Source organism: Puma concolor, chromosome A1, assembly GCF_028749965.1.
Source record: "Puma concolor isolate L17-30 chromosome A1, mPumCon1.1.hap2, whole genome shotgun sequence".
Classification (NCBI taxonomy): Eukaryota; Metazoa; Chordata; class Mammalia; order Carnivora; family Felidae; genus Puma; species Puma concolor.
In genome coordinates, this window is record NC_141667.1 from 62,091,098 (window position 1) to 62,116,354 (window position 25,257).

The 25,257-nt window shown below is 38.2% G+C and overlaps 1 protein-coding gene across 3 annotated transcripts in view; it reads left to right on the forward strand.

The window, feature by feature from the left end:
• RANBP17 (RAN binding protein 17) overlaps nucleotides 1-25,257 on the forward strand; it is a 340,310-nt gene that overhangs the window by 251,238 nt on the left and 63,815 nt on the right. For all 3 annotated transcript variants that reach the window (XM_086714573.1, XM_025923706.2, XM_086714706.1), the window contains 4 exons: nucleotides 2,522-2,585; nucleotides 2,678-2,786; nucleotides 15,303-15,406; nucleotides 21,200-21,288. In XM_086714573.1, coding sequence (XP_086570699.1) covers nucleotides 2,522-2,585; nucleotides 2,678-2,786; nucleotides 15,303-15,406; nucleotides 21,200-21,288 — 366 coding nt within the window. The remainder of the gene's footprint in view (nucleotides 1-2,521; nucleotides 2,586-2,677; nucleotides 2,787-15,302; nucleotides 15,407-21,199; nucleotides 21,289-25,257) is intronic.

Genomic DNA, 25,257 nt, shown 5'->3' on the forward strand with positions numbered 1-25,257 from the left:
AGTACTGCCACGGCACTAAAATGCTCCCACCCAGCTAAAGAGGTACAACTTATAAGAACCCTAGTCTCGTAGAGAACAAGATGAAAGTAAAAAGATCGTAAAGATGATGTATCCATTTGCCCTTTAAAAGAAAAAAAAAACATTACAGACTCTCTTAAGGGGTATAACTAGCTTTGAGTTGAATTCCTATAGAGGAATATAAATATTCAGATGAATTCTCATTTTTTTCTTAATTGAAAAAAAGTAAAAATTTATTCTTAATCATTTTTTTTTTTTTTTTGCTTTTGAATGTAATTAAGAGGCAGTGAGGCTGGCCTTGATGCAAAGTGCACAGATGCAATTTTGTAGAAAATGTGTCTTTGGCAGATGAGATACTTCCTGTGAGTGTTCTGTTTATTGCTACCATAAATATTCCATTGTCAAAACACGACTTGCTGTTTATTAGTAGCACTGACAGGAAGATTCCTATTAATGGCAGCATTCTTATTACCCATAGACCCTGTCACTTTTAACTTTACAATTCCAAGAGAATTGTATTTGGTAATTACTTAAGATATTTCCTAGTTTATTGATCCCCACCCCTGTTTAACTGAGTAAAGTTTGAATGGCAGTTCTTCTGCTCACAGATTCACGCAGGAAAAATCATCAAATCTCACCTTTTTTTTTTTTTAAGTTTATTTAGAGAGAAAGCCAGCATGAGTGGGGGAGGGGCAGAGAGAGAGGGAGAAGAGAGAGAATCCCAAGCAGGCTGTGCACCATCAGCACAAAGTCCAACGTGGGGTTGGAACTCATGAAACTGTCAGATCATGACCTGAGCCAAAACTGCAGAGTCGAACATTTAACCAACTGAGCCACCCAGGCACCCCTCAAATTTCATTTTTATATGCAGAGAAAAATCTTTCTAGTTGTATTCTGATCTTCTTCATCTAAAGCAGAATTTCCTTAGATTTCTACTAACTGGTCTCATCGTTTCATAGAATTCAATAATTTTCTCTTCCTGGTTAGTCTCTTATGGGTCAGTCCTGATCTTGTTCCCCTTCAGCCTGCCAGGAAAACAGTGCATTGAGCACCCACTTTATAGCAGTGCGCTGAGGAAAACGCATAGGCGCAGCCCCTGCCCTTAGAAAGTTTACCGTCTGACATGGAGGTGAACCAAATATACATGCTTACTATGCAGCTGGGATGGTTGCTGTGGAGTCAGAGGGACTTGAATCTAAATTATACTGTTTGTCTTTTGGAAAGTTCTATTTAATCTTTTTGAATCTGTTTCCTCATCAGGAAAATAGAAGTGATGCTACCTACCTCATGGGATTGTGAGAGTCAGCCCTGCAGGTAGCAAACATTCTGTACACGTTCGTTCTCTGCATCTTTGTGTCTTCCTTCCTGATTTATAATTGCCAAAGACATTTGCATCATATGATCCTCACGACAGGCCTGTGGGATAGCTTGGGTGATAGGTTTTACCCTTGCTTGTTGGAGAGAGAAACTAAGGCTCAGAGTGGCCGAGTACAGTACTCAGACTCAGAACCAGCTGGTTGGATGGGGTAGTCAAGCCAGAAGCCCAGCCTTCCTGACTCATTTTCAATGTCTTCTCTACTCTTACACCCACACCTGAGGGACTAAGTAAGAGAAGAGGGTGTTTGTATACTAAATAGACGTTCTTAGAACCACATCAGCCCTTCTTTGATGGCAGCATTAACCAGAATTATTTAGACCTTGTGATAATGTTTATGGTTTTTCCACTTTCTTCTCGTGCTGAGCTGAACTGTTCAGGTGAAAATGTGGTACAGTAGAAGGAACGTGGCCTCTGTAGTCAAACCTCAGTTCAAATCTCAGCACTGTCAATCTATAGCTGTGTAATCTTGGGCAAGTAACTTAATTTCTCTGAACTTCTGTTTTCTTATCTATGAGTTAGAAATAAATAATATTGGACAGTGTAATTGTGAAGCTAGGTGAATTAATAAATATAAGGTGTCTTACACCTACTAGAAATGTCGGGCTTGTCCTTCAATACTTGGTGACATGCATCAGCTACATCTTTCTAAGCATTCTCATCTTCATCTAAAGCAGAATTTCCTTAGATTTCTACTAACTGGGCTCATTGTTTCTTAGAATTGAATAATTTTCTCTTTCTGGGTAGTCTATTATAGGTCTTTAATAATTATTTTTTATGAAATAATATTAAGTGAAGAGAAGTTCTCAAGTTATATCCAAAATGTAGAAAGGGTCAGTTTTAATTTTCTACTATCAAGGCTTTAATAGTAAAGAAGTTTTTGTCTTAATTATAAAATTCATTTTTCCTTTCCATAACTAGAATATGTATAAGATAGGAAAAGTAATTGCACTGGTTAATAATGGATTATCATTCTTAACAGAATGAAAGACATTTCTGTAGGAATGCTCTTTAGAAATAATACTGATTCTTCGTAAATAGAAATTGATGCCATTATAGTGTTATTTTGTGATTGATTATCTATTGATAAAGCAATTATATTTCCCCAGATTCCTTAACTCCTATTACCTATATCCTTTTAAAAAAACTTGTGAAGATAGATGCTGTGAAATTCATGCTAAAAAACCACACGGTAAGTTTTACTTCCTTTAATTAATGACTAGAAATTTCTGGGTAGTTTAGGTAAAGCATTAATAACTTTGGATACTCTTTTGCTTTCATTAGAGTGAACACTTCCCCTTCCTTGGCATCAGTGACAGTTACAGTCTCAGTGACTTCAGGTGCCGAACAACCTTCTACACGGCCCTCACTCGCCTTCTGATGGTAGACCTAGGTAAGGTCAAGAATTTAAGCCTGATTAATAAGGGCTCGATGACATACTTGGGCGAACAAAGGAGAATACTAGTGAGCACCACATTTAAGTTACTAGAATTTATCATCTTTGACAGTTTTCTACAACTCTCCATGATTTGAGCATCAAAAGACAAATCTTTGTATTTCAAGTGGTATTTTTCACTTCAAATAGGACCTGCATTAATTCTTTACTTCACAGTGTATTTTCTGGGTATGTTTTGATCCATTACTTGTACTACTGTGAATCTAGGTAATAGTCTTAAATATGGAAGAGCGTTACACCAGAGATTTTCTTTGTAATGACACTTAATCTAGAAAAAAAAAATGGAAACAATGCAAATATCCAATAGTAGGGAATTGTAAAATTATTGCACATCTACTTACTTGATGGAATAGTCTGTAGTCTTAAAATTGGGATTTGAAGATAATGCAATACATGAAATTTTATAACATTAAGTGAAAAAACCAGGTGTTAAACTGTGTAAATGATATGAGCATGCCTAGGGTGGGTGGGGAATGCATCCAAAAAAGACTTAAATTCTTTTAAAATGTTAAATATTGTTTTGGGCTAACTATAGGTAGCTTTTTCTCATTCCAGATTATTTGACATTTTCTTTAAGGTATCACTTTTGTAATGGGAAAAAATATAACTTACTTAAAAATTTTTTTCATTGGAAAGCTGAAGTTAGCTAAATGTATCCACAGGTAGATAGTACCTTAGGATGGGTACTTAAGCCTCTGTGGTGACCATGTTACTCTGGATTCCCATCCCCACCGTCCCCCAGCCGTGTTTGAATACTGCAGGTTAAATTAATCAGTTTATAGATACATGAAAGAGTTCAGTCAATGACAGTATCATCCTTAAGATGATTACTGATCCTTAAGATCATCCTTAAGATATTACTGATAAGATATTACTGATGATATTTTTTTCATTCTTTCTCTTGCAATATATTGATTGATCCATCAACTTAAATATGAATTTTTTTAAATACGATCTTACAAAAGGTGAAAGGATAAATAATTTTATTTTGCACATAAAAGACATTGCACCTTGTCGTAGAAAGGTGACTAAACCCTTCTCTGTTCCACATCTGCATTATTTCCATGCATTTCAACAGAATAAATTACCAGAGAGACAAACAGCCAAAAGTTGAGAGAAATGCATCTAGAATGATTAAGGAGCTTGATGCGATTGATTTCTAAAGAAAGATTAAAAGAACCATGTATGTATAACTTGGCTAAGTGACAACTAGGGCTTGAGGCAAAGAGAACTGTCTATAAATATTTGAAGAGTGTAAACCAGGCATGCAAAACCCAATCATCTGCTACCTTAGGCAAGTGGGAGAGCTGAGTGACAGCTTTGCATACTGCACACTGGCCTGGGTTACCTCTTGGCTGCTGCATTGGAGCAAAGAGGAGCAGCCCAACTCTGTCATTGTTCTCAATGATCCTTTAGAGAGCACACTGTGCTGAGCTCTCAGGGCAAAACAGAGACCAGCCAGGTGTACAGGCCCCTGCCCTCAAGGAGCTTGCCCCCTTGCTTTCCTCCCAGTTGTCCCAGCATTAAAGAAGACTTTAAAACCCTTGTCTAGACTTAATCTATTTCCTAAAGACTTAAAAATGCTCCTTTAATGACCCTGTCTGACAGTGAAAGAGGTGGGGAGACAAAAGCTAAAGAGAACGAGGTAGAGGAGATTTCCTGGAAATAGGTTCATGTCACGCACATTTTCAAGACCTAGAAATGGAGTAGGTCAAGATCCTTTCTCACATAGTCAATGTAGACAAAAGAACCTTCCATAAATCCACAGTAGCTTAAATAGCAGGATGGCACTGCTGACATTCACCACCCCTCCCCCCACTTATCACTGCATTGATAATTGAGAGTCATGATGATGCCCAGAAAGACCCAGTGTTGCAGGCTGCCATCTTGAAGCCTACTTTTATTTAGTATCTCTCAGTGTAAGCTGTGAGGTATGAGAAGCTGAAGTAAAATATCTAAACTTGAATAACTAAAAGAGGATTTTAGGGGCGCCTGGGTGGCGCAGTCGGTTGAGCGTCCGACTTCAACCAGGTCACGATCTCGCGGTCCGTGAGTTCGAGCCCCACGTCGAACTCTGGGCTGATGGCTCAGAGCCTGGAGCCTGTTTCCGATTCTGTGTCTCCCTCTCTCTCTGCCCCTCGCCCGTTCATGCTCTGTCTCTCTCTGTCCTAAAAATAAATAAACGTTGAAAAAAAAATTAAAAAAAAAAAAATAAAAATAAAAATAAAAGAGGATTTTGTTAGGTTTCTCAGGATTAGATTCCTTTGCATTATCTAACTCATAACAATATAAAGTATAAATTGATATTTTCTTAGCTCGAAGTGTTTTTTAAAAGTAAATATCCTTTTAGATTGCAAGCACTTTTTAGACCTCAGGGGAAATAGAGACAGACTATGTGGAAGGGCCTGGTACGTGGTAGGTGTTCCATACAAGTAAACTGAATCTGGCTATAAACAAAGTTAAAAACAATGGCAGCTACAGTCATGGGACTTTTACATTGTTTGAAAAGAAAGTCTTTGTTAGTGGTTTTCACTTTTTAAAATAATTGAAGGTATATTATAAGCATCAAGGGATGATTTGTGGTATATATTACCAGAGCTTCTGTTCCTTGTTAGGAATCAGAGTTGCTCTTCTTCCCAAAATACATATTGAGCTCCTTCAGGGCATGGGCTTTGCCATTTTCACGTTTTCTAGTACCAGTCTCCTATTGCTACATTGTAGGTGTTCAGTAAATATTTAGTGAATGAATGACACAAAAGTGTACCATAACCAAGATGCCATCATCATAGTTCCTGGAATCAGCAATTCCTGCCAGGTTCTGTCTGGGAGTAGCTTTGATCATTGGCCTCTCCACAACAAAACAATTCAAGTGGCTGATTACTTTCACAAGTGATCAACTACACTTGACCGCTCTTGTGCTTGATTAGTCACTTGTTGCTCTCTTTTTTTAAGTGTTACTACTTTATAGATGATCTTTTGATGAGTGTTGCTGAGCACAGTTTTGTTATTTTTTATTTTTTTATTTTATTTTATAATTTATTATTTGAAGCCGTGTCTCACAAACTAGGTTGACTGGAATGTTGCTCCCAGACTTCCTATATATGTGGCTTCCTAGTTGTCTGTTGTATTCAATGTCACGGAAACAAAGAAAACAGAGGTGGTGCATTTGTCAAAAGAAGCACAGATCCATGTATTAAATGAAGTAAGTGAAAATATTAGGTAATGAGAATTCTTCTCAAATTAAACAAAAAGTAGGGAAGGACTTTTTATACCACTGACTTTTTTTTTTTTTTTTTTTTTTGGTAAGAATCAAATTAACAAAAAAACAAAAAAAAACAAAACAAAAAAAAAACACCTAACCAGCCTGCTTGCAAAGCAAGGGATGTAATTCTCAGACTGCAATGTAAAGCATATTCTTTCTAATTGAATCTTACAAACTAAGCTGAGTATGTTGTGTACGAGCCATGCACATTGGAGCGATTAGGAAAGGGGAAAGAAATTGGGTGTCACATTAATTGGTGTTTACTTTGAAATGCATTTTGGTTTCTATTCAATAATTTGCACTTTGTATGAATTTAATTAGATGCTATGTGCCCCAGGTTGTATTTCAGATGAAAATGGGGGGGTTTTTTGGCAATAAACAGTTGTATCATTTTATCAAATTGCTCCTTGGCTACACTAGACAAAACGTTCACTTGTATAAAGAACAGAACTGAAAGCATTTCATCATCAGAACGATGATCTTTCATGTTGGCAATGTATTTCTGTATTCTAAGAAATTATAAAAATTAATGCAAAACCTCCCTTCACAAGATAGCATACATACAGAAGAAAATGGGTGACCGGCCATATGTGCACACATGTTAGCCCTTCCAAGAATCACTTAAAGTTCCCTAGGTTATTTTTAAATTAACTTTGTCAATCTAATAAACTAAAGGAAAGATAATATTACCCAAGCCAGTAAATGGAGAACCTCCAGGGAGCTGTTCAGTATAAAATACTTGAATAAATAAAACCTTCTATTTTGTTTAATTTGAATAGAGGTGAATTCAGTTGACAAATATTGGCGAGGGGAAGTGTGAAAAAGAACTACAACAAGGCTCTTTGTTCTGTGGAGAACTAAATAGTATTCATTGCAAATTAAGTTTTTACCAACCACAAACTTAGAATTAGTGCCACTAAAATCGTGTTTCCTTGGTGTCACTTACAGTTGCTTTTCCTCGGACGTTTTGTGATTGGACCTTATCTTGAACTACCCAGATGAGAAGCTTGTTAATAGGATCCGAGTGAGAAATGCTTTCCTCAGACACTCAAACTCTAAGAAGCGGTCATATTTTGTAGTGATCAAGGAATGCTAATATTAAAATGTTATTTATAGACATTATGAGATATTCTCCCTTTAGGGAGGAGCATCCCATACTATTCATCTACCTTTGTGACCTTTAATAGATAATCAGCACCTGAAGATATTTCTAGCTTAAATTTGAGAAATCTTGAAAAGTAAATGACTTGAATAAAAAGGGAAGAGTACTCTAGAAATAACTACTAATCATAAAAGTAAAATACACGGAGGAAGGAAACTTTCCTTTTCCTTATTAATAACTAACATTTGTTTACAAATTTATAGTCTGCAGACCACTCTCATATACATTATCCTACTTGATCCTCACAAGAGCCCACGTGAAATAGGTATTATTGCACTGTTTATCTGTTAGAAAGTGGAGGTTCAGAAAGATTAAATGGCTTGCCCAAGGTCAGTCACAGTCCTATAACTTCTAGCCCTGTGACCACACATTCTCATTCAATTCGCTATTACTTCGCCTTTCATATTCTCAATCAATTAGGAAAGATAACTTTTTCTCTTTCCTTTTTATTTGAACTGTTTGGACTGAATGATTGATTTGAGGCTTGAGGGCAGTGAGAAGGGAGAAGGGATTACTTTCCGAGCTTCAATCAAATAAATAGATAAATGCACGTTTATTATTTGCCCTGTATAGGTATGTTACAGTTCTCTGGTCAGTGAAAGTCAAATGTAGTTTTTAAGATTTGTTCTCATGTCTAATATTTGGCCAAAGCATGTTTATTCTCATGGATAAGAGAACACAGAGGTAGATGTCCCAGAAGGGTTTAGCAAGTGAGAAGCTTGATCAGAAATAACTAATGTTCTGATAGATAGGAAGAATACATCAATATATCACCTGTGTCCAGGACTTGGCAGAGACTATCTGGAAAACAGACATGGGGGGGGGGGGGGCGGGGACTGGGCAATAAGGGGTAAAGAAGCAGCTGGAAATACTTAGAATCTATAATGAGATAATTAAGACTAATTAGCCGGCCCTGTAGGCAGAAAGCAGCCCATTAAGTCCAGATCCAGTTTTAATAACTTACCTGGTTTTGAGGGTAGAGAGTCCAGAGCCCCCCAGGGAATGAGATGCTTCAGGGATGCAACTTTTAGGTTAGGTTTCCTAGAAAAAGGAGTACAAGGGTCTGCATATTGGGCAGTGTATTTTTCTTCTGAGAACTAAAATAAACATTCTGGTTCCCTAGGGAGAGGAATCAAAGGGAGCCTCAGTTTTCTCATCTATGAAATGGAGGTATCTATCTTAAAGAATTGTAATGTGCTTTGAATAAGACGAAGATGTGGGAAAAGGCCTGAAACAATTGCTGTCACAAAACAAGCACTCAGTATATATTAATTAAATAGAAATATTTATTGAATGTACAATTGGGGGCACTGACTGACACTGGAGCCTCAAAATGAGGTAAGTTCAGTCCCTCTAATACAGCTGCCTACTCCGCCTTCGGCACTTGGGCTGTTATCTTCCGACGGAAGCAAGAGCCGATGACACTTGCTGACAGATACTCTAACATCCCGCCCTACCTGAAGCCATAGTCCCAACAGAGACAGGTACAACTCCTAGGCTGTGTAGGGGGAAACTGAAATGAAAACTAAATTCTGGCCCAAGTTCGATCTAGCTAAGCACAATTCTCAAGGCTTATTCTAATAGAACTTGAGAGGTACTGTCCTAATGAAGCACTGGGGAACAGCACATGATGCAGGCCTAGGCCTGCAGAAGTCACTGGCTCTTTATATGCGACCTGTCAGTACTTGGTTTCAAATATATTGTTTTCTTCACCCAACTGCCTCTGCATCTCCTTGTTTGTCTCCCTCTTAATTCTCTGTAGTTTGGAATAGAGCTTCATAACATTAGATCTGACCTTTACTAGCTATATTAGTTTCCGGTGACTCCTGTAACAAGTTACTGCAAATTTAACAGCATAAATATTACAGATTTATCATTTTACAACTCTGGAAGTCAGAAGTCCAAAATGGGTCTCAGTGGGCTAACATCAAGGTGTCAGCAGGGCAGTGTTCTTTTCTGGGGCTCTGGGGAAGAATCTGTTTCCTTGCCTTTTGCAGCTTAGAAGCCACCTGCTTTCCTTGGCTCATGACCCCCTTTCCCCAGCAACATCAGGTCAAGTCCTTCTCATGCTGCATCTCTCTGGTTTTCCTCATCTGCTTTTCTCTAACACTTTCAAGGACCTTTGTGATTACCTTGGACTCCTGGATGATCTTCTATTTTAAAGGCAATTGATGAGCAACCTTAATTCCCCTTTGTTTATAACCTAACATATTCACAGATTCCAAGAATTAGGACATGGGCATCTTTGGAGTCCATTATTCCACTTACCATACTAAGCTATCACTAATACGGAAGCATTTCACACAATAGTTATCATATAATAAATCCTTAGTAACTTAGTAACCACCATTTATTATTACCATAATTATTTTATTTGTACTATTTGCTTCTCCTTGGCTACTCTCCCAAGTCCCCAGTAATGCAGCTGCTATTTGCATTTGAATTTGAGGAAATGAGAAGATTCACTGTTCTGCATACATTTAACGGTGGGGGAAATTTTGTTGGTGGTGGTTTTTTTGTTGTTTTGGGATTTTTTCTTTTTTCTGAGATTCGCCTACCACAAAATGCACCCTGTTAAAGTATACATACAGTTCAGTGGTATTTAGTATATTCATAATATTCACAAGGTTGTATAACCATCACCGTTAGCTAATTTTAGAATATTTTCATCACCCCAGAAAGAAGTCCTATATCTTAAAGTAGTCATCAGTTACTGCCCTTGGCCCCAGCCCCTGGTAACCACTAATCTACTTTCTGCCTCTATGGATTTGCCCATTCTAAAAATTTAATATAAATGGAATCACATAATATGTAGCCCTCTGTGTGTCTTCTTCCATGGAGCATAATGTTTTCAAGGCTCATTGATAGTTTAGCATGTTTCCATACTCCATTCCTTTTTATGACTGACTGATATTCCATTGTATGGCTAGACTACAATTTGTTTATCCATTTATCAGTTGATTAACAGTTAGTTGGATTTTCACCTTTTGACTATTACAGTAATGCTAGTATGAACATTTGTGTATAAGTTTTTGTGTGAGCGTATGCTTGGAATTTGCTTGAGTGTATACCCAGGAGTAAAATTGCGGAGTCAAATGGCAATTCTGTGTTTAACTTTTTTAGTAACTACAGTGGCTGCATCATCTTATATTGGCTGTACCATTTTACATTCCCACCAAGCAAGGTCTTAAGTTATATAAAATAACAAATGAAGTGTCTTATAAATAAAATATCTGAGAGCCAACATACTAAAAAAGGTTACTGTTTATATTTTAATGTGACTTCTCTGAAAGAAAAAAAAAAAACTTGAAACTCATAAAATGTTTTTCTGAGGAATCAGATCCCCAGAAATCCAGTAGAGGGGATTAGCTTTGGGTTTTACCAGAAAGCTGAACAACTTATCATTTTTATCTATGCATGACTGAGAACTTAAACAGTGTTCTGTTACTATTGACTTTTCCCGATGCCAGTGAAAATATTAGTCTGCAAATTGGCACTTCACCTTCAAATCATACTGATTTCTGGGCCCCGGTCGGAAAGAAAGAGGAGCAACTTCAATTATTACTCATAAAACAATCACCTATACATTGGGCATGCTAAATATATGACTACATACTTGAACATGAAGTTGTGTATGAGAGTGAACTCATGTTTTTTCCTTTCATATCAGAAGCAGCAACTGATACCTCTAAGGGTAATACAAATGAGGGAAAAAACCTCTAATGTTGTATGGAGTTGTTTGCACGACATAAAAATTCCAGCTTCGATGATACAGTATATCACCTTGTGGTAAGAGAGCAACAGTGCTATAACTGAAACAAATATTTCTGTAGAAGTCACGCACCAGTGTGTTCTAGTTGCCCACCTTAAGCTCAAAGGATTGCTGACGAATTCCTTTCTCCCCACCAGAACCCAGCTGATTGTTCTTCACCCTCTTCTAACCGTCATGCAGCTCTAAACTCAAGATTCTGTGCCCCTGACTTCACTGCCCACCTCTGGTATCTTCCACCCCGCTGGAGACAGGGGGAAGAACATGAGATTGGAAGTAAAGCTGACCTAATTGTGGCTTGTAGCCCACTGACATTTAGCAGCCCGAAGATGTTGGGCAAACCACTTAACTCCTTTGAGCCTCTCTGTTCACTTGCAAAATGAAGGAAGTCATCTTACAACTCCGTAGGATTGTTGGGACCATTCATGACTTGCAGCAGTGCTTTGAACCTAGGGACAGCTCCATGGGTGTTCAGTAAATCAAGTATCAAACTCATTGCCTTCACATAGTAAGCACTCAGGAAATAACTATTGTTAGCCAGTCACTACATGACTATTTCTTGAATGCCAGACACTATTCTAGGCACTGGGATATAGTCATGATCAAAACAGATGAAGTTCCCTCACCAAGGAGCTTACGTTGTCATAGGGAAGATCATGAATTAACATATGTGAATATACGGCCCAGTCACAGGAAGTCCCATAAGAACAATAAAGTAGGTTATGGGAGTGGAAAGTGGTTGGGGGTCTGGGGCAAGTTTTGCGGTAACGTTTTAGGCAGAGTGGTCAGGGAGGGCCTCTCTGAGGACATGACATTTAACTAGAATTTCTGTTCCCATCCCTGTCTTCAGTATTTGCTCTTTGACTTCTCCCTGCACATTTTGGTGGCTTGTCTTCTATGCTCTTGATTTCCCTATAGCCTCAAACTTTGATTGAGAAAAGAGAGGAGTCAGGAAGGTTTTTGATCTGTGGCTCCATGTATTAAGTGAAGGGCTGAATAGTAAAGTCCTGAATTTGTCTTTGTGCTGATTAAATATCTATACCTTGGGAAAGCTTTGCTCCCTAAAGAAGGGTATTGGGGGGACAACCTGGTGATCACACTTTATTTGATTCCTGCAATTGCCTAAGTCCATATAAAACTCAGAACAGCAAAAATATTAACGGCTGTCATTTATCCAAAACCAGAGTGCTAACAAGTAGCAGAGCCAAGATTCAAGCTTAGAACCTTCAAACATCCACTCTTTCCTGTACCCTTCTCTGCCTGCAGTGATCATCATCACTGTTGTTATTAGTAATTCCACATTTAGAAAATACTTTATCTTAGAAGAGTGAGATTACATAGTTCAAATATAATGTGTATTTAAATATACATAAATATATATTACACTATACATAAATAATAACATTATTAAATATAATGTATATTTAAATTCACCTTTATTGAGCAACTACTTTTCATTCAGATACAGCATTTCCCTCATATATGCCAGGCACTGTTCTAGGTGCTAATACTATAATCCTAGCGCTACCACTACTATTTATTGAGCATCTTCTATTTTTTTCTGTGTTAGAACTTGTAATATTCACAACGATATGTATTTTAGCCGTATTTTGTAGATGGGAAACCTGAGACTCAGAGTGATTAGTGAATATCCAAAGTTCAACAGTAAGTGGTGGAGGCAGATGCTGGGTCTGTTTATTGCTGAGCCTTAATGCCTGCATTGTTCTCCTTCAGCGAGAAATGCAAAGGTGCACAGTCTCAGCTCTCCAGAAGCAAAGCCAAAGATGCTACCAGTGTAGGCTGACAGATCTAATAATTTACATACACACGTTATAGGTTGTATTTCCTTTCATCCCCACAGTACCCCTCATCAAATGGCAGTAGTGGTGGCATGATGTCAGGTGGTAGTATTAGTGTTACTAGCTAGACCAGAATACCTGCAGTCAGGGGCAGACTGATCACGGCTACTTGTTGTCAGGAGTCAGCCAAAATGCTGTGGGAACCCAGTGGGCGACGTGGGAATGCTTGAGGTGGGGCCTGAGAGAGTACTTGGAGGTGAGCTTCGCTCAGATTGGGAAAGCTTCTTTTTGAGCTGGGCTCTGAAAAGTAAGACTGCCTGGAAAGGTCTCTAATGTGATCACCAGTTACCAGAGGATGTAGTTAAGGGAAACAGCTTGGTCACATAGCCAGTTGACAGAGCAGGGATCATCATTTGGTCAGCCTTACCCTTCAGCTCGAAACCTGACCCTTGTTTAGAATAGCATACCAGGAAAGTCTCATTGGCCTTTCAGTATCCCTTTGTGAACAAAGTTAAGTCTGTGATTCTTTTGGGTTCTGGAGACAAAGTGCATAAGGTTCATGGGGAAAAGAAGTAACAAAAGATCAGGGTCAGCCAGATCAGCCACTCCTTGAGAGTCAAAAGATCCTGGTTGTGCCATGGACCTTCTGTGTTATGTGGCCTTGGACCTCAGTTTCCTTATCTGTAGAATGATGTATATAGGCCAGTGTTTCTCAAATATCTGCATGCATCTGAATCACCTGGAAGGCTTCTTAAAACCAATTGCTAGACCCCCCACCCCCAGAGTCTCTGATTCAGTAGATCTGGGGTGGGACCCAGGAATTTATAACTGATAAATTCCCAAGTGGTTCTGATGCTGCTACGCCAGGGACCAAACTGGAGAACCAGTTCAAATATAATGGGAATCTCTGAGCTCTCATTACCTCTGTGAGCCTCTGTTTAAAAAGTGATAGCAACAAAGTCAGGAGGTCTGGACCATAGAGTTCCACCTCCGACTAGGTATACTACTTTGAGCAAGGCACTTAACCTTTCTCTGCCTGTGTCTGTATCAGTAAAGTGGGAGACTCACAATTCTCAGTGGCATAGGAGAGAGGAGAGAATCAACTCTCTCATTTAAGAGCAACCCGTTATGAAAAGAATACTATATAAATTGTCAGTTATGTAGCCAAGATACGGAGGCAACCTAAATGTCCATCGATACCCAAATGGATAAGGAAGATGTGGTGCACGTACACACACACACACACACACACACACACACACACACACACACACACTGAAATATTACGTAGCCACAAAAGAGGATGAGATCTTGCCATTTGCAACAACATAGATGGACCTAGAAGGTGTTAAGCCAAGTGAAATAAGTCAGAGAAAGACAAACACCATATAATTTTATTCATAGGTAGAATGTAAAAAAAAAAAAAAAAATGAATACACAAGCAAAAAGCAGAATCAGACTGTAAATACAGAGCAACAAACTAATGGTTACCAGAGGGAAGGGAGGTGAGGGAATGGCAAAACAGGTGAAGGGGAGAGGGAGATACAGGCTTCCAATTATGGAATAAGTCGTGGGAATAAAAGGCACAGCATAGAGAATATAGTCAATGGTATTGGAATAGGGCTGTATGGTGACAGATTGTAGCTACACTTGTGGTGAGCAGAGCATAACTAGAGGTTGAATCACTATGTTGTATACCTGAAACTAATGTAACATTGTGTCAACTACACTCACATATAAGTGTTTTCAATAAAAAATAGTCATTTGTGCATATCCCATGTTTGAAGTAAAGATTCTGCTCTGATAGAATATTTGAGGTAACTGGGTCTACCTTCCAAGTGAAAGAAACAACAGAAAATGTCTCCTTTTCATGAAGAAAAGGAAGCTTAGTGCAAGAGGAAGTGTGCCCATGGAGAATGTACTTAAAATCCAAATGACCCATGAGGGACCCCATCTTATTTGGCAGATAAAAGTTTCCCTGCTATCTATTTAACAAATTAATAAAAAAGAACATAAATAAAAGGGAATAATAACTTAGAGCTATCTGGGCACCTGAGTCTGTGAGCCCTTTAGGGCCTTGGCACCTAAAGAGGAGGGGAAAAAAAGATCCTTGTCTCTGAGGCTTTGAAAGTGCCTTTCCTTGAGGCATTGGGGAAGCTCTGGGGGCACTAAGAACTGAAGGGCTGAGTGCCTGGGGCATGAGACTGTTTGATCCAATAAAGAGCCAGGAAAAAAAAAAATGGCTGGTAAGTAATTTTGCTATTTCACTTTGCTGCAAAAGAGAAGGCAAAACACCAGAATATTCAATGAGCCAAACAAAGTACAAATGTGCCATGAGTATGAATGCAGGCTGCCCCCTTCCCAGGGAACGTTTCTAAGCCCGAACGAAGCACTCACCGCTGAGGCTAATGTACAATAGCATGCATTTTAAACCATGGTGACCCTTTTGTTTTTCTGATAGGCGAAGATGAAGACGAATTTGAGAATTTCATGCTGCCTCTTACAGTCTCTTTTGAAACGGTATTACAAATATTCAACAACAACTTTAAACAAGAAGATGTAAAGGTGGGTTTGTTCCCAAACATGATGAGAGATGATTTTGCTCATTCTAGGATATCCAGATCCACAAAAAGGTTCTGCGTTACTTGTATGTGCTCCGTGCCTCATCGGTCTTGCTTTCTCAGGCGCCGTGTGTCTTTGAGTTGTACTTTTCCTACCAGTACTCTTTTATTTTCTTCCACAAACTGACTTTGAGGCCAGTGAGTGATTTTGGACACTTGATGATTGGATGATTTCTCCCTCATGGCGGTTAGTATCTTTAAAAGAACGCTGCTTGTGGGTACCCCACTTTAAACGCCCCTATTCCAGCACCTACCCTGCACTGTATGTTCCAGCATATTTATATGGAGGAATGCGCAAACATGCACATGCTAAAACACTACATCTCTAAATATGTTTTTAAACAAGAATTTATATAAATCAAGACTTTATTAAATGGCTAGGCATATATGTATAAATAGGAGCTGGTCTTGAAGTATTGCGTTCTTAAACTGAGCAAAGTGATTAGGATAACTGATAGCTAAATAAGGTTTTTATGCGCCTGTGGGAGCCGTATTAGGATTGATTTGACAAGTCTGTTCAGCTGTGGCAGCAGTCACACTATCCAAGACAACATTATGTTTTATTAGTAAAATCCTTAAGTGTAGCAAGCGATTTGTGACAAAACAGCCCCAGATTTTAATGTGGGGGGTGGGGAACACAAGATCTGCAAAACAGGAATAGCATCGTCTAAAACCATAATGCATCTGGGCTCTATTAAACAGATTGACACTGATTATTATTTTTAAAAGACTAATAAGTGTACTCCAGAGAAGGTGGGCACCTCTGTTAGTGATGCTTGAGTCCTATTTTATTGTTATTTGAAATAAGTTGAAAACATTAACCATCATTTTGCTTGGTTTCTCTTCTCTCTACCAAAAAAAAAAAAAAAAAAAAAAAAAAAACTTAGTTCTGAGAAGCCAGATAGTAAAACAATAGCCTTTGATGGTTATTTTACTGTAATTCTTCTACCAAAAAAATAATTAGCCAAATGCTATACCTCTTAATTTGAAATAGACTTTTTTGAAATGAATGTTTATCAACATGCAATAGTCACAGAATTTTAAAACCAAAAAGGATCCTAGAGATTTTCTTTGTGTTCATAATCTTGCTAAAATTCTTCACCAGACTTTCTATTCAGGTTAGCTATGTTTTTGAGATGTCTTCCAAATATGTTTAAGGGCCAACAGAATCTTTGCAGCTTTGAGGTGGCTCTGGGTGCCCTTTATATCAGACAGAAGCAGTGAGGTTGAAAAACACCATCTTTCTAAAAATTACATTTGTCTCATTTGAAGATTTCATTATACTCCAAGCCCATTTTGATGTAATCCCATCTAGTTTGATAGAAACCATCTTCCTAGAGTCATTTTTAATGGAGTTCCAGTGATATATCCCTAAACCAGCAAGTTCTTAACGACCCTGGAAAGTGACTGCTTGATTACACTTTAACGGTATTTGCAAATAAAATCACAAGTAATTAAGGGGAAATCTCCAGGCTTTTGAGCAAGTTTGATGCATGATAACTGCCTGATTCAGCTTCATCTAGAGTAATGCTGTGTAGGCAACAGCTACTGAGATCAATAGCAACGTAATGATAGTGGCAGAATTAAGTGAGTAACCTGAGAACTGTGCCTCAGAATGCATGCAGCTGCCACGAACCAGGGCCACACAGTGCACTCCGTGCTTCCGTCCTAAATGTTCATCAAAAGACGCCCTGCAGGAAAATGGAGTTAGATGCTCTTTATTGCTGATCGTGTCTCTTGCCACATTTATCAGGGAAATTGGATTAGCAGTTGGCAGCTGCAGGTAGACAAGATTCTGCAGTGATTAAATATGCAGCTTGGCTGCATTTGTTGTGACAGACCTTTAGTAAATTCTACTGTAAGCACCATCTGTCTAATTTGTATAAAGAAAACTTGGTGCTGTAAGCTACCGATAAAGAACTAAATCTGTTGCTTTATCATAAACAAAACTTTTGCACTAAATGCTTTTAAATGTAATTTATTAGGTTAAGGCTATTTTTCTATCACGATGAATAAATAATACATGCAAAAGTGCTTTCAGGTACTTCATTTTGCAAGTACTAGAGATAAAAACAGTTCTGTTTTGTTCTTCAATAAAGTATTTAGTATTCCAATCCACAGGAGGTGATGCTGTTAAAATATCTCTATGAAAATGCCGCAGGACTGCCAAATTCATTTAATTTGCAACCCTTACCAGGATTTTCTAACTCCCTATTTATAGATATTTTTCATATGCGGATTTCAGGATGAATGTAAACAGTGAGGACCTGTGTTGCCAAATTGAAAAATGGTTGCAAGGGGTAGAAATGCTGCAAAACTCTTAAATTTATAGCTTTGTGTTCTTACTTAGTCCTAATAAAATTGAAGAGGACATTGAATTTTTTGTCTTGGGTTTTTCTCTTCACAGCAAAGGGAAAAAAGAAAGAAAATGCTGTGACAAATCCTGGCTCCGAAGCATTAGTTCGAAATATATGTCCCCCCCCCCATAATTGTATCCATAGTAAAATATAGTCCAGTACTCCCTTGACTCATGCATCATTTTTGATTTGGCCATGACGTCATCGATTTTAAGGAAAAATGAATGAAAACTTCTCGGAGGAAGAGGAGCAGTTAAATAGGAACCTGCTATCTTTAGTCCCTTCGTAAAAACTCCACAATGTTAAATTATTTAAAATCCTTGATTTTCAGCATGCGCACATTAAAAGTTTTCGCACTAAGTGCCAAATGTTGCAAACAGCACTTTAACAGAATGATTTTGCTTTGATCCCTGTAGCAGTTCCTGAATAATTTATCACAGGTTATTGCCTTAATTCTGGAGAGGGATAGAGCAATAAAGGCAGATGAAAACACTCCAGTTGAAACACCTTGGGGCCTGCTCATTCCTCTGACACGGCTCTTTTGTTGGAACTATTTAGAGGTTATTAAGATGTGTCTCCAGAATTAAGAGTATGCTGTAAGGATGAAGACAGCCATCTTAATTCTAAAGACAAAGCACAATGACCCTTCACCTTCTTTTTCTTTGTTGTTATTATATAGTAGAATTATGAGGATAATATTATAGCTGCCCCCAGTAGTGCCACTACAGTAAAGGGTCTGTCAGACTTTCCATTAGAAACCCTGTTTTGGGGGTCAGGGTGGAAGGAGCCGCGTTTCAGCCGTTTCCCAGCCCATTCGTCTCACGCTTGGTACACAGACAACTGTTCGCCATGCAGCCCGCTGAAGCACGGAGCGGCTTCTCCTGGAGCTACCCGCAGGGAATCCTTGGGATTACATACCCCAGACCTCCCCACCTCCCCAAAACAGCCTCACTGAAAATATAGGGAGCCTCTCACTTTTCAGATCAATCAAGTGTTGACCAACGGCAGCTGTCCTGTAGGACAAAGGCAACTTTTGAAATAAACCCCTTTGTACTCTTTTAAATGAGATGGTGAATTGTGGCTCCTCCTTCCCTAAATTTCAATCAGACCGCCTCTTGTTCTCTGAGATCGGTCAGCAGTCTGGTTGAACTTCTGGGGAGCGGTTGTCCTGTCTAATACCAGCGCTGGCTATGTTTTGGCTACCAAGAAAGTACTCCTGTAGTGTTGTTTGAGTATCTGTATAGGTTGTTTCAGTACTCTTGCTGCCTTAAGATAAAAGAGGTTGTTTGAGCCGAAGCATCTGTTTCTTACTCACATTAACACTGTATTTTCCTGTCCAGTTGCATCCACTGAAAAGATACATTTACTTGTTATGTTGTCATGTGCTTCCTCTGCTCTGTAGTACATTTTCTAAAATTAAACCTTGATATCATTTCATAGATTCAGGTCACTTAGAGCACTTTTATTAACTTGGCATCTTTTAAGGAAGAAAAAGCTGTGATAGAATAGAATGTCAACCTTTTTTGTGTAATGAAGATAGTCTAAGATATTTTAAGAGTCCCTTGCACTAAGCATGAAGAAAGTAAAACTCATGATTCCTGTCGACTAATTTAGAGCTGAATGGTGGGTGCCTTACGTACATGTGGAAACAATATTATTTGAAGAGTAGCCCGTAACCTCTAAGTATACATAAAAATATACCGAAAGCCCACTGTCACAGAAAGACTGCAGAGCTATAAATACTCAAAATAGAATTGTTCAAAGAAGCTGTCTTAGAAGACGTATTTTGTTCTTGAGGTTGTGAGAAACGTGGAAAGCTGCAAAAGAGGGGAACAAGTTCCAGGTGGTGAAAAAAGGTTACATAAAAGGCAAAATGGCTTTTTTAGAAAAATAGCAGGTCACATGAGAGAACTATAAGGTGTGAGCGGATTCTAGAATAAAAGGACTAGTGACATTACGAGAGGGAAAAGAATGAGTCATTTAAAGAAGCAGAAACAAATACAGGGTTTACCGATTCAGAAAATTCAGATTACCATCATTCTATAAACCGTTAGACAGTTAGAAACTAAATATTTTATGAACAACTTCCAGTTATATGGAGTCACCTTTTGGGTACAGGAGTCGGGAGACTATCAGAAATTACAGATACTTCTGACAGATAAACTCTTCTTTGCTACTTTGAGGTGTTATTTAGCCATTAAGATGAGGCTTAGGATTCACTTCCCAGTGCTTGATGATAATTTAAATGCCTTCCTATTACAAGATTTTCGCTTATTACCAAAGTGTGAGGAAAACAAAAATCAGGTAAAAGGGAAAGTTCAGAGCCCATTTCCTGGCAGAATATTTCTACTGAAACCTTCAGAAATCACAGTTGCATATCTCAATTATCCCACCCCCTTGTTTTGCAATTATGTTTATTTGTGCTCTTTGTTCTGACATTCCAGCATCTGTTCGTGGGTTTTCTTTTTCTCTTCCCAAGCATCATCCTAAGGACAGCTTAATTAAGAGTCCAGAGTACAAGTCAGATCTCTTTTATTTAAGAGTCAAGGTGTTTTTTTTTTCCTCCTGTCTCTGAAACTATATATTTATGGAACATACAGTACATGTCAGGCTCGTGTTAGACATTTTTTATGTAAGTTTATTAAATTGATTCCTCACAATGCCCCTGTGAAAGAGGCAATATTAGCCCCTTTTATAGATGAGAAAGCTGAGACTGGTAAATTGCCTTGCCTGAAGTCTTACAGTAAAGCAGTGGAGCTGGGATTCAGATTCAAGTCTTCTGATAACCAATACAGATCTCTTTCCTTACATCTTTTCCTTGCTTGGGGAGCGCGAGTGCCATTCTCGGTATGTCATGGGAGCAATAGGTCACCTGGACAGTTTTACTTTGTCCTAAGTTACTAGAGATATTCTTTAGGGATCTTTAAATAAATGCCAGTGTGCTTCCAGGATAGACTCCAGATTGCATAGTGGGACTGATTCATGCAAGCCGATGTGGTTAAGATTTGCCATTATTAAATAATGTCTAGACCCTGTGCATTTTCTGTTCTGTGGAATTATCAATCCTCATCTCTTGGTTTGTTTTTTTTTTTTTTCTAATTTGGCATGATTTGGAAACAAAGTATATTAAGAATCTAAATGTTCCTAAACTACTGGAATTATGACTTAGCTCAATTTATAAGAAGCAGAGTAGAGTTGGTCAGCAGATTTGATGGTCTGTTTGTTTAAAAGGGTCTACGGTTTTCTATAGAAAGGGATCTGAGCGAGACATTTTAGCTAATGAATCAAAATCAGATATGTGGTCATTATTGCCTGATTATTACTCCATCTGCTCTGTGCTAACGTGAAAATCAATTACTGTGTCTCTTTCCCACTGACAGCGTATGTTGATCGGGCTGGCAAGAGATCTTCGAGGGATTGCCTTTGCACTGAACACAAAGACCAGCTACACCATGCTGTTTGACTGGATGTATCCTTATTACACTGTGACAATACCAGCTCTGTGCACAGAGGGATGCCAGGCCCCTCGCTTTCGTTTAATAGTATGGCACAGTAGGGAAGAGGAAACAAAGCTAAATGAACTAATGTGTAATCAGCTAAAAATTACAGCACAGTGGCAGCAGTGCAGATAACTGAGCACAGCATTTGGAGACCCAGCTCAGAGAGGTCACTTTTTGGTGCCATTAAATATTGACAACTTAAAAATCACGTTCCCAAATGATTGTTTATGTAGGGATTGCGGGATAATCAGGCTAACGTCTTTAACTCAGGATCAATGAATCTTACCATTTGGCATTTTCGAGGAGATTTGAATTTCTGCTTCCATCTCAATTAGCAGGGTTGAGCAGGCTACTGTGCCTCTTTGAGGCTCAATTCATCATGCTACAGCTTTTCACCATCGTGAAAATATTAATGGAGATGAAAAGGGGGGAAATAAATGGTCAGGAGTTTTCATTTAGTATAAATTCTGAATTTACCTTTGCCAAGGCTTAGTACTAATAGCAACATAAATAAACAAAGAAACAAACATCCCTGGCAGAAATGCCTCATCATGTAAGAGTGAGACAAACGTGGACTCTGGTATCAGAGTAGGATTGAAATCCAGCTCTCCACCTTGGCAAGTTATTTCTCTTCTCTGAGTCGTGGTTTTCTCATCTAAAAAAAGAGACATCCAGTATCAGGGCTCACTGGGACCATTAAAATATAGGTAACACACTTTGTGTAATGTCTGGAACATATTTGGGAGTCCTAAGTGGTTGCTATTAATATTGTTTTAGTAGTATTGTATGTATCCTCTTTGATCCTAACAGGAAGTGACAATTTATAAAGTCATGTAAGTGTAATATGTTTTCATGCCTTTATACATAAAACTATCAGAGCACTTAAGAAAAATTCTGTAGCCTTAAAGCAATTGTATGTTTTAAGTTACACTGTTTCTCAGTTGCTCTTTTCAAACCCTCCTTATCCAAATTGCAAAAGAAACTTCTTTTTTTTTATTTATTATTTGAGAGAGAGAAAGGATCCCAAGCAGGCTCTGCATTATGAGTATGAAGCCTGACATAGGACTCGATCCCACGGCTGCAAGTTCATGACCTGAGCCCAGATCGAGTCGGACACTTAACTGAGCCACCCAGTCACCCACACTACAAAAGAAACTTCTTGAAAGCAATCTTTCACCACGGATCCCCAGTTAGGCCAAAAATATACCTAACAGGGGATCTGGGCATGGTTTAGGGAGAACTCTATGCATTAAAAAAAAAAACTTTTCTAACATTAATTGAATACCGACTTACATTTTTAGTTACTATTAAAACCTACTTCATCAGATATATGTGTTCATAGAAAGGTTAGAGGTAAGTGTTTTCCATGTCATTGAAGAACCATGTATGTCTTTATATCAGCATACCAAGTACATGTACAGAGGCTGTAGGTTTTAACACAGCAAGTCCTACAGTTGTTTTAACTGTGAAGAATAAACTGAGATTGCATATTACTTTTTTATTTATCTAAAAACAAACAGAAGCTTATAACGTGAAAACTTTCATTTATTTGAAAAAAAATCGTAGAAGCCTAGTTTTGGCACTCTGGAATGGATGGTGATCTTGACAGCAAGCTGCAACTCTACGATGTCCATCAGTTAACGTTTCCTGTGTCCCTCCTCAGCGGTCCCAACCAAGAGTCAAGTCCAGAACCTCTCCCCTCAGTGTCAAAGAATATAAATATCTGCCATGATCGATACCGCCTAAAATTCATAGAACATATTTTAAGTCTTTGGTTAAGTCTGTTTTCCATGTATTTCCTCACTAAGCTCCTTCTTTTTGGCACCTGTCTGAAGTGAAACTTTTGTCCAGCAGATGGCAGACAATAGCAAATGGAAGGCCTTGGGACTTCATGTTTTGTTTTGAACTGGAAACTATTGTCTTCTCCATGTGACCATAGATGTTGATGTTATTAGGGTCAGTGGCAGAGGGCGAAGTGTCAGTTATGCAGGGAGCTGTGTTAGATTGCCAAACAGGATGGCTTGGTACCGGCTTTGCTTATAATAATTGAGTTTCAGTAGCAAATCAGCTTCCTTGGGAAAAGGCCAAAGGCTTTTCATAATTGTATTGACAACAAAATGAATATGATAAATGGTGTTCATTCAGTTGAGACAAGATTTATAGTTTTCCTTTGGGCAAGGGATGAAGAGCAAATATTTATAATAATAGTAAAATTTGTTTAAAAGTTACATTATTTGATCATTCAAAAAGCTTTATTAAAATATTTTGAAATACTTTAAGCAGTTTCAGGTGATAAAGTACAGATTCTTTTCAAAGTATTCTAATAATGTAAAAATGAATAAGGATATGATAAAAAAAAAACATGGATATGAAAGTCATTTATTCTTCCTGAAATATTGATATGTCAAACCGTCAGTGATGATTCCTACATTACTGCCAGGGAAAGTTTATTTTTGCCTTTTATCCACATAAATGTGTGTTCTTTAATTTGTTATACAGTCCTTAGCATGCAGAAGAAATGTCCTACAAGAGCACATGTCATCTTAAAGTCAAGATGCATTTTATTTATGGTGATTATTTGATAAAGTGCTATTTTAGTGGTTAGCTCTTTAATTCAAAAACATTTCTGTAAACACTGACTGCATTAACTGCTACACGAACTGCATTGCTTATCACTGTCCTTCCAAAACTAAATTGCCTGAAACTACATAGCAAACATGTTGATAAATTGTTCTACTCCTGGAGAATTGAAGAATCCCTAATACACTTCTTTGCCCATATAGTGAGAACACAATATAAAAGCACCTTACCTTGTAGCGCATTTAGTCACCTTGTTTAGAGTCTTCCCAGATCATGCTTAGACTGAAGTATCAAAAATCCAGGCAGCAATTGGGGGCGAGAAAAAAAGGAATGCGTATGATGCTATTTCCTTCTGCTCAGTCCTTTCACTTGTCATAATCTGATCTCTGAATCCACTGTTTTTCAGTCAGGTAATTGAAATACTGAATATGCATCAACACATTATACAAAGACAAGTCAAGACCATATGTAGATGTGTAGAAGAGCACAGACTTGAAAACAAAACAGTCTTGGATTCCAGTCCTGGTTTTGCCACTTAACCCGAGGCTCAAAAAACAAACACAAAAACCTGTGGGCTCTTGGATAAGTTACTTAATGTATCAGAATCACAGTTTTCTCTTCCACAAAACAGAGCTAATCATACCTGTCCAACAAGTATAGCATAAGAAATGAGTAAATGGACATATATAACGGCCTAATCCAATGTCTGGCACAAAGTGGATACTCCACTAACTGTTGTTAGTTCTTTTCTCTAATATGAAATGAGACAAAGGAATCCCATTTGCTCACTTATTCAGCAAATTTGGCTAAGGACTGTGCTAGGTTTCATGAGGGATGTAGATTACTTAGACTCAAATCTTACCCCAAAATGAGCTTCTAATTAAATAGAACCTGTTAGATACATACAAAAATGACTGTAATAAAATATAGAAGGTGATAAGTGCCGTAACAGCAGATACAAATAGAGTGATTGCATTTAGCTGGGGAATCAGGAAGGTTTCTGTGAAAGTACAGATATTTCTCTGGATCTTACCAAATGCATAGGATTAGAGTGTTGGAACTCTGAAATAAGAGGTTTTCGGTTGGCCTAAGCACAGGGTTTGGAAGGGGGTAGTGGAGAAGATGTTTTGTTGTAGATACCACTTATTTTGTGCTTGGAAATGCAGGTTGTCTGGGACCCTTGAATATCAGGCTAAGGAATTTAGACCCTATCCCATAGATAGCATGGAGCAGTTGTTGTGACTGCCTAACCAAATCAGAATTGTACCTCAAGAAGAAAGTAATTGGCATTATGTTGGACAGACTGAAATAGGGAAGAAAGTAAACCTGAAAAAAAAAATCACTGTTCGGCAAGCACA